The following is a 14,508-nucleotide window of genomic DNA, read 5'->3' on the forward strand; positions in this document are numbered from 1 at the left end:
TCCCACTGACATCAACTAACATACACACACACACACAAACACACATTCCCACTGACATCAGCTAACATATACACACACACACATTCCCACTGACATCAGCTAACATACACACACACACACACACATTCCCACTGATATCAGCTAACATACACACACACACACACACACACATTCCCACTGACATCAGCTAACATACACACACACACACACACACACACAAACACACATTCCCACTGACATCAACTAACATACACACACACACACACACACACATTCCCATTGACATCAACTAACACAGAGACACATTCCCACTGACATGACAGGAGACATCAGCACACACACACACACACCAGGAAACTATACAGATTTAAAGGGCAGGAAAATTGTCTGCCATGTTTTGAATCATTCAGTGGGTGATTAGCCCAGATTACATTGGAAGTGGTTCTGAGATAAATTACCGGAATGTTCCTCCCCCAGTTGCTAGTCTGGCCGGAACATTCGCCTGGGGATGTAACCGTGGTGACAATCACCCCTGACTACCCCGGCGCCCGCCTCGGCGGATTCATTGTTGGACTCAGGAAGTTCACCTGGTATTTTGGCTCCGCCCTCTGCTTCACAACACCTGGCGATGGACCCAAGAGCTCCCCAACACTGGTTCAGACACATGAAGATGGTATGGACACACGCAGACACACTCAGACACACACACTCACACTCAGACACACACACACCTATAGCCTTTAGACAAACAGACCAGAAATCGGTATTACATCTCTACTATTATCCAGTGGGATGTATGGGGACTTGTATTAGACACACACATGTAACACACACTCACATGGATGTAAACACACAGCTAACATACACAGAGAATTGATTGGGTGTAGGGCATGCTGCTGAGCTAACAGTGGGTGTAATTGTTGTTTGATGGTAGCATTCTGTGCATTCTTGCGTGAGAGAGTGTGTGTGTGTTATTGAATATGTTTCAGATGGATGGTTTAATGGCTGTGTGGGAAGAGGGCAATATAGGTGTGGGTAGAATGACAAATGACAGCATGTGTGTGTGTGTTTGTTGATTTGTGTATGTGATAGTTTGTGAGGGTGTGTGTGTTTATTTGTTGATTTGTGTATGTGTTTGTGTGTGACACTGAGTAGCACTGACGCAAATAATAGGTTGCTGTGATTGTAAATACCATGTGTGTGTTTGTGTTCCAGAACCTGGTCCGGTGGGACACCTGAGCTTCACTGAGATCCTGGACACGTCTCTTAGAGTCAGCTGGGCGGAGCCTAACGACAGGAACGGCATCATCACAGGTTAGATGGAACCCTGGGGAACCAGGTCTAGAACTAGAACACAAAAACTCTGCTTTAGAGCTACAACACTAGAACTCTGCTTTAGAGCCACAACACTAGAACTCTGATTTAGAGCCACAACACTAGAACTCTGATATAGAGCAACAACACTAGAACTCTGCTTTAGAGCCACAACACTAGAACTCTGATTTAGAGCCACAACACTAGAACTCTGATATAGAGCCACAACACTGGAACTCTGCTTTAGAGCCACAACACTAGAACTCTGCTTTAGAGCCACAACACTAGAACTCTGATATAGAGCTACAACACTAGAACTCTGATATAGAGCTACAACACTAGAACTCTGCTTTAGAGCCACTACACTAGAACTCTGATATAGAGCCACTACACTAGAACTCTGATATAGAGCCACAACACTAGAACTCTGCTTTAGAGCTACAACACTAGAACTCTTCTTTAGAGCCACAACACTAGAACTCTGCTTTAGAGCCACAACACTAGAACTCTGATATAGAGCCACAACACTAGAACTCTGCTTTAGAGCCACAACACTAGAACTCTGATATAGAGCCACAACAATGGAACTCTGCTTTAGAGCCACAACACTAGAACTCTGATATAGAGCTACAACACTAGAACTCTGATATAGAGCTACAACACTAGAACTCTGCTTTAGAGCCACTACACTAGAACTCTGATATAGAGCCACTACACTAGAACTCTGATATAGAGCCACAACACTAGAACTCTGCTTTAGAGCTACAACACTAGAACTCTTCTTTAGAGCCACAACACTAGAACTCTGCTTTAGAGCCACAACACTAGAACTCTGATATAGAGCCACAACACTAGAACTCTGCTTTAGAGCCACAACACTAGAACTCTGATATAGAGCCACAACAATGGAACTCTGCTTTAGAGCCACAACACTAGAACTCTGCTTTAGAGCCACAACACTAGAACTCTGATATAGAGCTACAACACTAGAACTCTGATATAGAGCCACAACACTAGAACTCTGATATAGAGCCACAACACTAGAACTCTGCTTTAGAGCCACAACACTAGAACTCTGATATAGAGCTACAACACTAGAACTCTGATATAGAGTTCTGAACTCCTTAGCTTTAAGTCCTGTCTTAATGTATCAGTGTAGCTGGGTAGGGGCTTCTTTATAAGCTAATTTCTGCTTCCTTTTATTTCACATTAACTACTAATACACATATACACACAACTACAACAGTGTGTCTTGTCTGTGTGTGTGTACTACTCGACAATCACCATTTATCAGACACTTGCCCCACAGGAGACAGCACAGATTTAGTCAAGGTTGGAAAAACACACAACACACACACAGACAGAACACACTCACTAAAACACACACCAAACACGGAGACCATTTACACAGCAGACATTAATTAAGGTCACCTAGAAGACAGAACAGCTATTCCTCCTGAAGTTGTTTTGGATACACCAAAGTAAAAAGGATACACGCTTGTTTTACTTTCTAGGGATAACAATTGATTTCCATTACATTTTATCCTTTCTAACCATAACCCATATCCTGACTCTAATCCTGACCTTACCCTAATCCTAACCATAACCCAAATCCTAACCATAACCCAAATCCTAACCATAACCCAAATCCTAACCGTAACCCAAATCCTAACCGTAACCCAAATCCTAACCGTAATCCAAATCCTAATCTTAACCCAAATCCTAACCATAACCCAAATCCTAACCGTAACACCTAAATCCCCCTGTCTCTTTCTCTCCCACTCTCCCGTCTGCCTCTCTCCCCATCTCCCTCTCTTCCCCCATTCCCTGTCTCCTTCTCTCCCCCGTCTCCCTCTCTGCCCCTCTCCCCTGTCTCCTTCTCTCCCCCTCTCCCCTCTCTCCTCCTTTCCCCATCTCCCTCTCTCCCCCTCTCCCCCGTCTCCCCTGTCTCCTTCTCTCCCCCTCTCCCCCGTTTCCCCTGTCTCCCTCTCTCCCCCTCTCCCCTGTCTCCTTCTCTCCCCCTCTCCCCTCTCTCCTCCTTTCCCCATCTCCCTCTCTCCCCCTCTCCCCCATCTCCCCTGTCTCCTTCTCTCCCCCTCTCCCCGGTCTCCTTCTAACCTCCTCTGTGTCTCTGTCTCTAGGTTATGTGATAATGTGGTGTGTGTCGGGGTCGGAGGTGAACGTGTCCTGTGAGGAGCGTTTGCTCTCCAACTCCACTCTGCACTACAAGGTCACTGGTTTGACCTCGATGACATCATACACCCTGAAGGTTGCCGCTATGACAGCGGCAGGAAGGGGCGTGGTCACCATCTCCACCATTTCCTCAGGAGTACCGCCAGGTCAGACACACAACAGACACACCACACAAACCCAATACACACACACAGCACTGACACACAGATACACACATACACACCCCACACACACCACAAATACACCCCATACACTCTATACACACTCATTCATCATCATAACATTTAATCAAAACTGCACAGCATCATAAACAGAGGCTATCAGAGCTTTGTGTGTGCTTGCTTGCTTGCTTGCTTGCTTGCTTGCTTGTGAGTGTGTGTGTGCGTGTGTGAGTGTGTGTGTGAGTGTGTGTGTGCGTGTACAGTAAAGATGAGTGATGGGCTATTAAGGTGCAGTTGTCTTTACCGCCACTAATAAGTGGCTGTTACTGCAATGTCATGAATCAACACACACACACGCACCCGCACTTCCAAGCCACAGTCATTAAGAACAGCTTTAAATGCTTTAGCGTGCAGTGATTTCTGTGTGTGTTTGTGTGGCTCTGTGTGCGAGAGTGTGGGAGATTTTGGACAAATGCCAAGATGCAATCATTATTAGCCCTGATTAACTGCAAATAGCAAAGTCAGTGGGAGAGAGAGAGACAGGGGAGAGACAGGGGAGAGACAGGGAGAGAGACAGGGGAGAGACAGGGGAGAGACAGGGAGAGACAGGGAGAGAGACAGGGGAGAGACAAGGAGAGAGACAGGGGAGAGACAGGGGAGAGACAGGGAGAGACAGGGGAGAGACAGGGGAGAGACAGGGAGAGACAGGGGAGAGACAGGGGAGAGACAGGGAGAGACAGGGAGAGAGACAGGGGAGAGACAGGGAGAGACAGGGAGAGAGACAGGGGAGAGACAAGGAGAGAGACAGGGGAGAGACAGGGAGAGACAAGGAGAGAGACAGGGGAGAGACAGGGGAGAGACAGGGAGAGACAGGGGAGAGACAGGGGAGAGACAGGGAGAGACAGGGGAGAGACAGGGAGAGACAGGGAGAGAGACAGGGGAGAGACAGGGAGAGACAGGGAGAGAGACAGGGGAGAGACAAGGAGAGAGACAGGGGAGAGACAGGGAGAGACAGGGAGAGAGACAGGGGAGAGACAGGGAGAGACAGGGAGAGAGACAGGGGAGAGACAAGGAGAGAGACAGGGAGAGACAGGGGAGAGACAGGGGAGAGACGGGGAGAGACGGGGAGAGACAGGGGAGAGACAGGGAGAGAGACAGGGAGAGAGACAGGGGAGAGACAGGGGAGAGACAGGGAGAGACAGGGAGAGACAGGGGAGAGACAGGGGAAAGACAGAGAGAGAGACAGGGGAGAGACAGGGGAGAGACAGGGAGAGAGACAGGGGAGAGAAGAGAGAGATTAGAGACAACAAGTGGATAACAGAGATAGAGGATTATAATCATCACCATTATTACAGAGATGTGGAGAAACAGAGACACTTGGTTGTTGTTCTGAATCCCTGTATTTATTGGTTGTTGTTCTGAAGCCCTGTATTTATTGGTTGTTGTTCTGAAGCCCTGTATTTATTGGTTGTTGTTCTGAAGCCCTGTATTTATTGGTTGTTGTTCTGAAGCCCTGTATTTATTGGTTGTTGTTCTGAAGCCCTGTATTTATTGGTTGTTGTTCTGAAGCCCTGTATTTATTGGTTGTTGTTCTGAAGCCCTGTATTTATTGGTTGTTGTTCTGAAGCCCTGTATTTATTGGTTGTTGTTCTGAAGCCCTGTATTTATTGGTTGTTGTTCTGAAGCCCTGTATTTATTGGTTGTTGTTCTGAAGCCCTGTATTTATTGGTTGTTGTTCTGAAGCCCTGTATTTATTGGTTGTTGTTCTGAAGCCCTGTATTTATTGGTTGTTGTATTGACCCACTGGCCACCAGAACAGGCAATAATATTGATGTGGCCGTAAAGGTTCATGTACTCCAAGACTATGCAATGATCTTCACCCGGTAAAGCCAGAAGAGGGCTGGCCACCCCTCAGAGTCTGGTTCCTCTCTAGGTTTCTTCCTCGGTTCCGACCCTACTACAGAGTTTTTCCTGGCCACTGTACATCATTGTTGATGTTGTTCTTTGGGTTTCAGGCTGGGTGTCTGTAGAAGCACTTCGTGACAACTGCTGATGTCAAAGGGCTTTATAAAACACACTTGATTAATTTGAGAGAAAGAGAGAGAGAATTGAATAGAAAGACAGAGAGAGATCTGGTGAGGGAGATACTCAAGATATTCTTAAATGGACTACAATCCGTTCAAAACGTTGTTTATTTGGAAAAGGGAGAACACATGTTTACCCAAGACCTTTTCACAGAGGTCCAAACTCTGGGTGTCCAGGCTCTGCCAGGTTTTTTAAATTACTTTTGGGCTGCTGACATTGGAAACATGTCATCCTGGCTAGTTCCAAACCAGTAACATCTCCGACCAGCGTTGTTGACATCTCTATCGCTCTGGTGTTCCCCTCTGTAAGTGTTCTTGCCAATCTAGTGGAGAAGCCTCCTTTGAATATGGATACAGTGTAGGAAATCATTTAATTCATGTCGGCCTGGGTCTGCCTGTCCAGAACCAGAATCACTTAATTCATGTCGACCTGGGTCTGCCTGTCCAGAACCAGAATCACTTAATTCATGTCGGCCTGGGTCTGCCTGTCCAGAACCAGAATCACTTAATTCATGTCGGCCTCTGTCCAGAAACAGAACTCTGAATGTGTTTGTTACGTGGCTGGCTTCTTTGTATTGACAAGCACTTTGCCTCGTTCCAACAACTATCAGGCAGATAGAATCATCCAAAATTAAGCTTACTATGATATTTTAACTTTATAACTGAAGTGTTCAGGAATTTTTAAACATTTACATTGAATCCCTTTAGCAGATGCTCTTTTCCAGAGATGCGGTTGTGTGTGTGTGTATGTGTGTGTGTTTTTGTGTATGATATATTTTAGACTCAAAGGTTTTGGAAAATGCACTGAAGACCCAGTATTTGTTGAACCTTTGTGGAGTCTGATATCATTGTATTTGTAACCCAGTGTTCCAGGCGGTTAATTTTACTGTTAAACCGTAATGCTCCATCACATAACAACACAACACGGACAAAACACAATGTACTTCATTAAACTGGAAAAAGGGGAGGAAGGATGTATTTTACACTAACTGGGAGGCCTTGCTGTTGTCCTTGGGATGTATTAAAGCAGTGTTTCTCCTGTCAGGAGGCCTTGCTGTTGTTTTGTCGTACAGCCCCTGGTGTCACTCTGCCATAACAGACCGGGTACATTACCGCCAGCTACTGTCCTTGTGTCATCACTCATTTACATATTCATATTCCCCTACAACCAAACAGAGGCTGAGCTGGGGGACGTGTTTCATTCCCTGGTCCTGTTTCAGGGGGGCTGATCTGTGTTTCATTCTCTGGTCCTGTTTCAGGGAGGCTGATCTGTGTTTCATTCCCTGGTCCTGTTTCAAGGGGGCTGATCTGTGTTTCATTCCCAGGACCTGTTTCTGGGGGGCCGATCTATGTTTCATTCCCTGGTCCTGTTTCAAGGGGGCTGATCTGTGTTTCATTCCCAGGACCTGTTTCTGGGGGGCCGATCTATGTTTCATTCCCTGGTCCTGTTTCAAGGGGGCCGATCTATGTTTCATTCCCTGGTCCTGTTTCAAGGGGGCTGATCTGTGTTTCATTCCCAGGACCTGTTTCTGGGGGGCCGATCTATGTTTCATTCCCTGGTCCTGTTTCAGGGGGGCTGATCTATGTTTCATTCCCTGGTCCTGTTTCTGGGGGGCTGATCTATGTTTCATTCCCTGGTCCTGTTTCTGGGGGAATCAAACAGCAGTGGGCCCCTCGTATGGTGTTTTGATGATGGTGGTGGAGAGTGCTGTGAAACACTTAGATCCATCTTGACACAAAATCAAGGCCAACCGGATCTACAAGTTGTAATGCCAATAATGTAGTAGTGTGGTAGCAGTAACTGAGTAGTAGTGTGGTAACAGTAATAGAGTAGTAGTGTTGTAGCAGTAATTGAGTAGTAGTGTGGTAGCAGTAATTAAGTAGTAGTGTGGTAGCAGTAATTGAGTAGTTGTGTGGTAGCAGTAATAGAGTACTAGTGTGGTAGCAGTAATTGAGTACTAGTGTGGTAGCAGTAATTGAGTAGTAGTGTGGTAGCAGTAGTAGAGTAGTAGTGTGGTAGCAGTAATTGAGTAGTAGTGTGGTAGCAGTAGTAGAGTAGTAGTGTGGTAGCAGTAGTAGAGTAGTTCTGTGGTAGCAGTAGTAGAGTAGTAGTGTGGTAGCAGTAGTAGAGTAGTAGTGTGGTAGCAGTAGTAGAGTAGTAGTGTGGTAGCAGTAGTAGAGTAGTAGTGTGTTAGCAGTAGTAGAGTAGTAGTGTGGTAGCAGTAGTAGAGTAGTAGTGTGTTAGCAGTAGTAGAGTAGTAGTGTGGTAGCAGTAGTAGAGTAGTAGTGAGGTAGCAGTAGTAGAGTAGTAGTGTGTTAGCAGTAGTAGAGTAGTAGTGTGTTAGCAGTAGTAGAGTAGTAGTGTGGTAGCAGTAGTAGAGTAGTAGTGTGGTAGCAGTAGTAGAGTAGTAGTGTGGTAGCAGTAATAGCTGTGTCTGACGTTATGTTGTGTATTTCCTGTCTGTCTCCCAGAGCTTCCTGGTGCGCCCTCTAACTTGGTCATCTCCAACATCAGCCCTCGCTCTGCCACATTGAAGTTCCTCCCTGGCAGTGACGGCAAGACGCCCATCTCCAAATGGATCGTGGAGGGACAGGTCAGTGCGTTCGTTAACATGCTTCTGTGATAACACGATGGCACAATGTTTTATCTAGGACCTTTGAATTCGACAGTATAGCACAGTTAGCTACATAAAGTCCAGTAATAGCAAAGAGCGTTTGAATAACTGCTGACCCAGAACTGTTTGTTTTTTAGATCCTAATGAATAATGTTAATCTAGATGTCTCTTGCTTTTCAACACCATAAAGGTGATCAGAGAGAGAGGCAGACAAGTGGATGTGTATGAGGGAGAGAAGAATGGAGAGAAGAAGGGAGAGAGCGAGGAGGAGTGGAGGGTGCTGTATGAGAGAGAAAACAGAGAGAAGGACGTGAACATGCTGGAGATACCAGACCTGCTCCCCTTCACACAGTACAGGTACAACATACATCACACAGACACATACACACACACCTAGACACACAAACACACACACATACAGTCATACAGAGAGTGAAGGGATTGCAACAAAGACGTGGGACCTGTGTAATATCTTCAGGTTACCGTCTGACTTATTTTACGCACTAATGAGAGATTACACTGAGCTTTGAGTTTAAATGACAGGGGAAAAATAACACTGGAATATACCGATCAGGCTGCTGACCTCTGTGTCTGTCATCGTAAACTACCTAATAGCAGACTATATCATAGTAGACTACCTCATAGTAGACTACCCCATAGTAATCTCTCATTAGTGCGTAAAAGAAGTCAGACAGTAACCTGAAGATATTACACAGGTCCCATGTCTTTTTTTAAATCCCTTCACTCTCTGTATGACTGTATGTGTGTATCATAGTAGACTATATCATAGTAGACTACCTCATACTATACTATATCATAGTAGACTACCTCATAGTAGTCTACCTCATACTTTACTATATCATAGTAAATATAGGAAATATACTATATCATAGTAGACTACCTCATACTATACTATATCATAGTAGACATAGTAAATATACTATATCATAGTAGACTACCTCATACTATACTATATCATAGTAGACTACCTCATAGTAGACTATATCATAGTAGACTACCTCATATTAGACTATATCATAGTAGACTACCTCATATTAGACTATATCATAGTAGACTTCCTCATAGTAGACTACCTCATACTATACTATATCATAGTAGACTACCTCATAGTAGTCTACCTCATTCTATACTATATCATAGTAGACTACCTCATAGTAGACTACCTCATAGTAGACTACCTCATATTAGACTATATCATAGTAGTCTACCTCATAGTAGACTACCTCATAGTAGACTACCTCATACTATACTATATCATAGTAGACTACCTCATAGTAGTCTACCTCATACTTTACTATATCATAGTAGACTACCTCATACTATACTATATCATAGTAGACTACCTCATACTATACTATATCATAGTAGACTACCTCATACTATACTATATCATAGTAGACTATATCATAGTAGTCTACCTCATATTAGACTATATCATAGTAGACTACCTCATAGTAGACTACCTCATACTATACTATATCATAGTAGACTACCTCATAGTAGTCTACCTCATACTATACTATATCATAGTAGACAATATCATAGTAGACTACCTCATAGTAGACTACCTCATAGTAGACTATATTATAGTAGACTATATCATATTTGACTACCTCATAGTAGACTATATCATAGTATACTACCTCATAGTAGACTACCTCATAGTAGACTATATCATAATAGGTCACCTAATTGTAGGCTTTGTCTGTGCAGATTCACCCAGCAATAGTTTAGCGTCTTTTATTCTAAGTCTGCGTTATTAACGGCACCCTATTCATATCATAGCTACAAATCCAATTACAACCCCCTTTTATTCCTCTTTCTGGGTCTCAGATCTCCCTCTCTCCCCATCTCTCCTTTCTCTGTTCATCCTCTCTCCTCAGATCTCCCTCTCTCCCTTATCTCTCCTCTCTCTGTTCCTCCTCTTTCCTCAGATCTCCCTCTCTCCCTTATCTCTCCTCTCTCTGTTCCTCCTCTTTCCTCAGATCTCCCTCTCTCCCTTATCTCTCCTCTCACTGTTCCTCCTCTTTCCTCAGATCTCCCTCTCTCCCTTATCTCTCCTCTCTCTGTTCATCCTCTCTCCTCAGATCTCCCTCTCTCCCTATCTCTCCTCTTTTTGTTCATCCTCTTTCCTCAGATCTCCCTCTCTCCCTTATCTCTCCTCTCTCTGTTCATCCTCTCTCCTCAGATCTCCGTCTTTCCCCTATCTCTCCTCTCTCTGTTCATCCTCTCTCCTCAGATCTCCGTCTTTCCCTTATCTCTCCTCTCTCTGTTCATCCTTTCTCATTCATTGTATCTCCTTTTGTCTTCCTTCCTTCTGTCTTTCAAATGGGATTGGTGAGTGTGTTTGTCTATTTGTGTGTGTGTATGCGTGCGTGTGTGTATGTGTGTGTGTCATACACTATAGAGGATTATTTTGTCCCCAAGCACTCCCCTGGTTCTCTTATCCTCCTTTCATCTTCAACACCCTGCGGTCTTTCACTCTCGCTCTCTCTCCCGCTCTGTCTTTCTTGCTGTGTCTCTCTCGCTCTTGGTTTCCCTCTCTCTGTGTCTCTGTTAAATTCAATTCAATGGGGCTTCATGGCATGGGAAACATTTGTTGCAAAAGGATAAATACATTTAAACAGGAATGTTATTATAGTGTGCAAAGATTTATTAAGTATGAATGGCAAGTGAAAATAACCAGATTAATGTGGGTTATGCTTATGTTGTTTGTGCTCCATTTTTTCCTGGTGGCAACTGGTCACACGTTTTGCTGCTGTGGTGACACATTGGGGTATGGTGCCCGGGGACTTTATTAAGATTTGATTTCACATTCTTTATGGGTCTGTATAATCTGAGGGAACCTTTGGCTGGAGGTTAGGGAGGTCAGCTCCATTTCCACCTGCCCTATTTATTTGTCTCTCTCTTCCTTTCTCTTTCTCTTAAAACCGAGAAGATGATATTTGGAATTGGTTCTTTTAAAACCATTTTGAAGCGTGTGCTGTCTAACCTCTGGCCATCACCCCCCTCCTGTCTCACTCATCACAAACTAACATAGAAAAGTCACTCCTTATTTCAATATGGTCCTAATAAAAGTATGCAAAAGCATGTTTGCATTTGGCTGTTTAACAAACAAATGTGTGTGTGTGTGTTTGTGTGTCTGTGTGTGTCTGTGCGTTTGTGTGTGTGTTTTTGTTTGTGTGTTTTTGTATGTGTGTGTTTGTGTGTGTGTGTGTGTTTGTGTGTGTGTGTGTGTGTTTGTGTTTGTGTGTATTTGTGTGTGTGTGTGTGTGTGTGTGTGTGTGTTTTTGTATGAGTGTGTTTGTGTGTGTGTGTGTGTGTGTGTGTTTGTGTATGTGTGTGTGTGTGTATGTGTGTGTGTGTGTGTGTCCATCCATTAAGGTTCCGTATGCGGCAAGTAAACATTGTGGGCTCCAGTCCTTCTAGCGCCCCCTCCAGGATGATTCAGACTCTACAAGCAGCCCCTGATACACCCCCCAAAAACCTCACCCTGGTTACAGCCACGCAGACACGCCTTAGTCTGCGCTGGGCGGTAAGATACACATATTCTCTTTCTTTCATACACACACACACACACACACACACAGAAAACCTGACCCACTCAAGGTACCTGTTTATATACAGTGCATTCATGATCAGTGTGAGGTTGGTGTGTGTGTTGAGAGGACTTTTTCCCAGCCCCCACTAAAATATGCTATTTTAGGCTTTGGGTTAAATTTAGGATTCGGGTTATTTCCAATGCTAACCTGTGATATTCCCCATTCGCAGCTCATGCAACCTTTCAGATCCACTATTCGCCTATAACGCTAACTGGTCCTGTTCAAAATTCATCTTTCTCCATTTAATCACATCTCACTCTCTGGCTTTCACCTCATCCCTGTGTCTCTCACATCATGTCTCACTCTCTGGCTTTCACCTCATCCCTGTGTCTCTCACATCATGTCTCACTCTCTCACTCTGCCATACTACCCTTTTCACTCCGTCGCTTTGTCTCCCTCTCTCCTTCTTTTTCTCCTCTCTCTTTTTCTCCCTTCTGTCTCTCTCCTCACTTGCTCTATTCCCTATCTTTTATAACCAAAATAGGCAACAGAGTAGCTTTCTATTTAAGAGATGGAATGAGCGGGGGAAGCTGTCAGAGCGCTACGCTACATGAGCTGCATGCTAATGGGATTTAACCTGTGTTTTAGCCCTTGCGCTAAGCTACGCTACATAGCCCCCTAAGCTTTAATGCTTTAATGGTCCAATAACAATGGTTAGCTAATGCTATTATAGGGTGTCATTATGAGGAGCTTGAGTGCTAATTTATGCTAATTGACAACGCATTTTTTTCCAGATCCCAGCCTCTAAGTCTCTGAAGTACTAAGCTTTTCCTTTTCTTTTCTTGCTGGTAGTTAATTGATTAATTGATTCCTGTCACTGATTGGCGGACCCAAAATAACAAAACATTTGTGATAGTTTTTTTCCTATGACACGTTTTTTTTGCACTGACATACAGACAGACAGAAATTGAGATTAAGAGATATTGAGACAGAAAGAGAGAGAGAAAGAGAGAAAGACAAAAAGAGAGACAGAGAGAGAGAGTCAGAAAGAGAGAGAGACAGAGAGAGAGAGTCAGAGAGAGAGAGACAGAGAGACCGAGTCAGAAAGAGAGAGAGACAGAGAGAGACAGACAGAGAGAGAGAGAGAGACAGAGAGAGAGAGGGTGAGAGAGAGAGAGAGAACAGTAACAGTATTTTTTAGATGTGCTTGACACTGACGCATAAATAACCAGGATCTGCAGAGCAAGTTGCAGAGTTTTCATTTGTGTGTGTGTATGTGCTTGTGTGTTTGTGTGTATGTGCTTGTGTGTTTGTGTGTATGTGCTTGTGTGTGTGTTTGTGTGTATGTGCTTGTGTGTTTGTGTGTATGTGCTTGTGTGTGTGTTTGTGTGTATGTGCTTGTGTGTGTTTTGGTGTTTGAAAATGTTTAACAGATCTCAAACTTAGCTGTGCAAGGAAACTTTGGACAAGTTGTATCTTACTCTCATTCTCTCTCCCCAGCCGCTGCCAGCGTCTGAGTATAACGGCAGCCCAGAGACCATAGGTTACCGGGTGTGTGCCAGGCGGGCATATGGCCGGGGGGAGGAGAGGCTGGAGGAGGTGGTGGGAGGTGAGGTGTCAGGAGTCGGGGGTCAAAACCGGGAGGTGATTCTTGAGGGCCTGGCTGAATGGACCGAGTACCACATTAAGGTACAAGCCTTCAACTCCATCGGTGCCGGACCCTGGAGCAACACGCTAACCGCACACACAAAGGAATCAGGTACGCACAGTCAACACGCTAACCGCACACACTAAGGAATCAGGTACACACAGTCAACACGCTAACCGCACACACCAAGGAATCAGGTACGCACAGTCAACACGCTAACCGCACACACCAAGGAATCAGGTACGCACAGTCAACACGCTAACCGCACACACTAAGGAATCAGGTACGCACAGTCAACATGCTAACCGCACACACTAAGGAATCAGGTACGCACAGTCAACACGCTAACCGCACACACCAAGGAATCAGGTACGCACAGTCAACACGCTAACCGCACACACTAAGGAATCAGGTACGCACAGTCAACACGCTAACCGCACACACTAAGGAATCAGGTACGCACAGTCAACACAATAACCGCACACACCAAGGAATCAGGTACGCACAGTCAACACGCTAACCGCACACACTAAGGAATCAGGTACGCACAGTCAACACAATAACCGCACACACCAAGGAATCAAGTACACACAGTCAACACGCTAACCGCACACACCAAGGAATCAGGTACACACAGTCAACATGCTAACCGCACACACCAAGGAATCAGGTACACACAGTCAACACGCTAACCGCACACACCAAGGAATCAGGTATACACAGTCAACATGCTAACCGCACACACTAAGGAATCAGGTACACACAGTCAACATGCTAACCGCACACACCAAGGAATCAGGTATACACAGTCAACATGCTAACCGCACACACTAAGGAATCAGGTACACACAGTCAACATGCTAACCGCACACACCAAGGAATCAGGTACACACAGTCAACACGCTAACCGCACACACTAAGGAATCAGGT

At 44.8% G+C, this 14,508-nt stretch overlaps 1 protein-coding gene across 1 annotated transcript in view; it reads left to right on the plus strand.

Annotated features, from left to right (window-relative positions):
* The window catches only part of sdk1b (sidekick cell adhesion molecule 1b), a 283,277-nt gene that overhangs the window by 237,318 nt on the left and 31,451 nt on the right, over positions 1-14,508 (plus strand). Inside the window, 7 exon segments of the mRNA XM_034294030.1 lie at positions 478-673; positions 1,216-1,314; positions 3,456-3,653; positions 8,225-8,346; positions 8,558-8,724; positions 11,773-11,923; positions 13,431-13,689. Of these exon segments, the coding sequence (XP_034149921.1) occupies positions 478-673; positions 1,216-1,314; positions 3,456-3,653; positions 8,225-8,346; positions 8,558-8,724; positions 11,773-11,923; positions 13,431-13,689 (1,192 nt within the window).

This window comes from Esox lucius, chromosome 9, assembly GCF_011004845.1.
Source record: "Esox lucius isolate fEsoLuc1 chromosome 9, fEsoLuc1.pri, whole genome shotgun sequence".
NCBI lineage: Eukaryota > Metazoa > Chordata > Actinopteri > Esociformes > Esocidae > Esox > Esox lucius.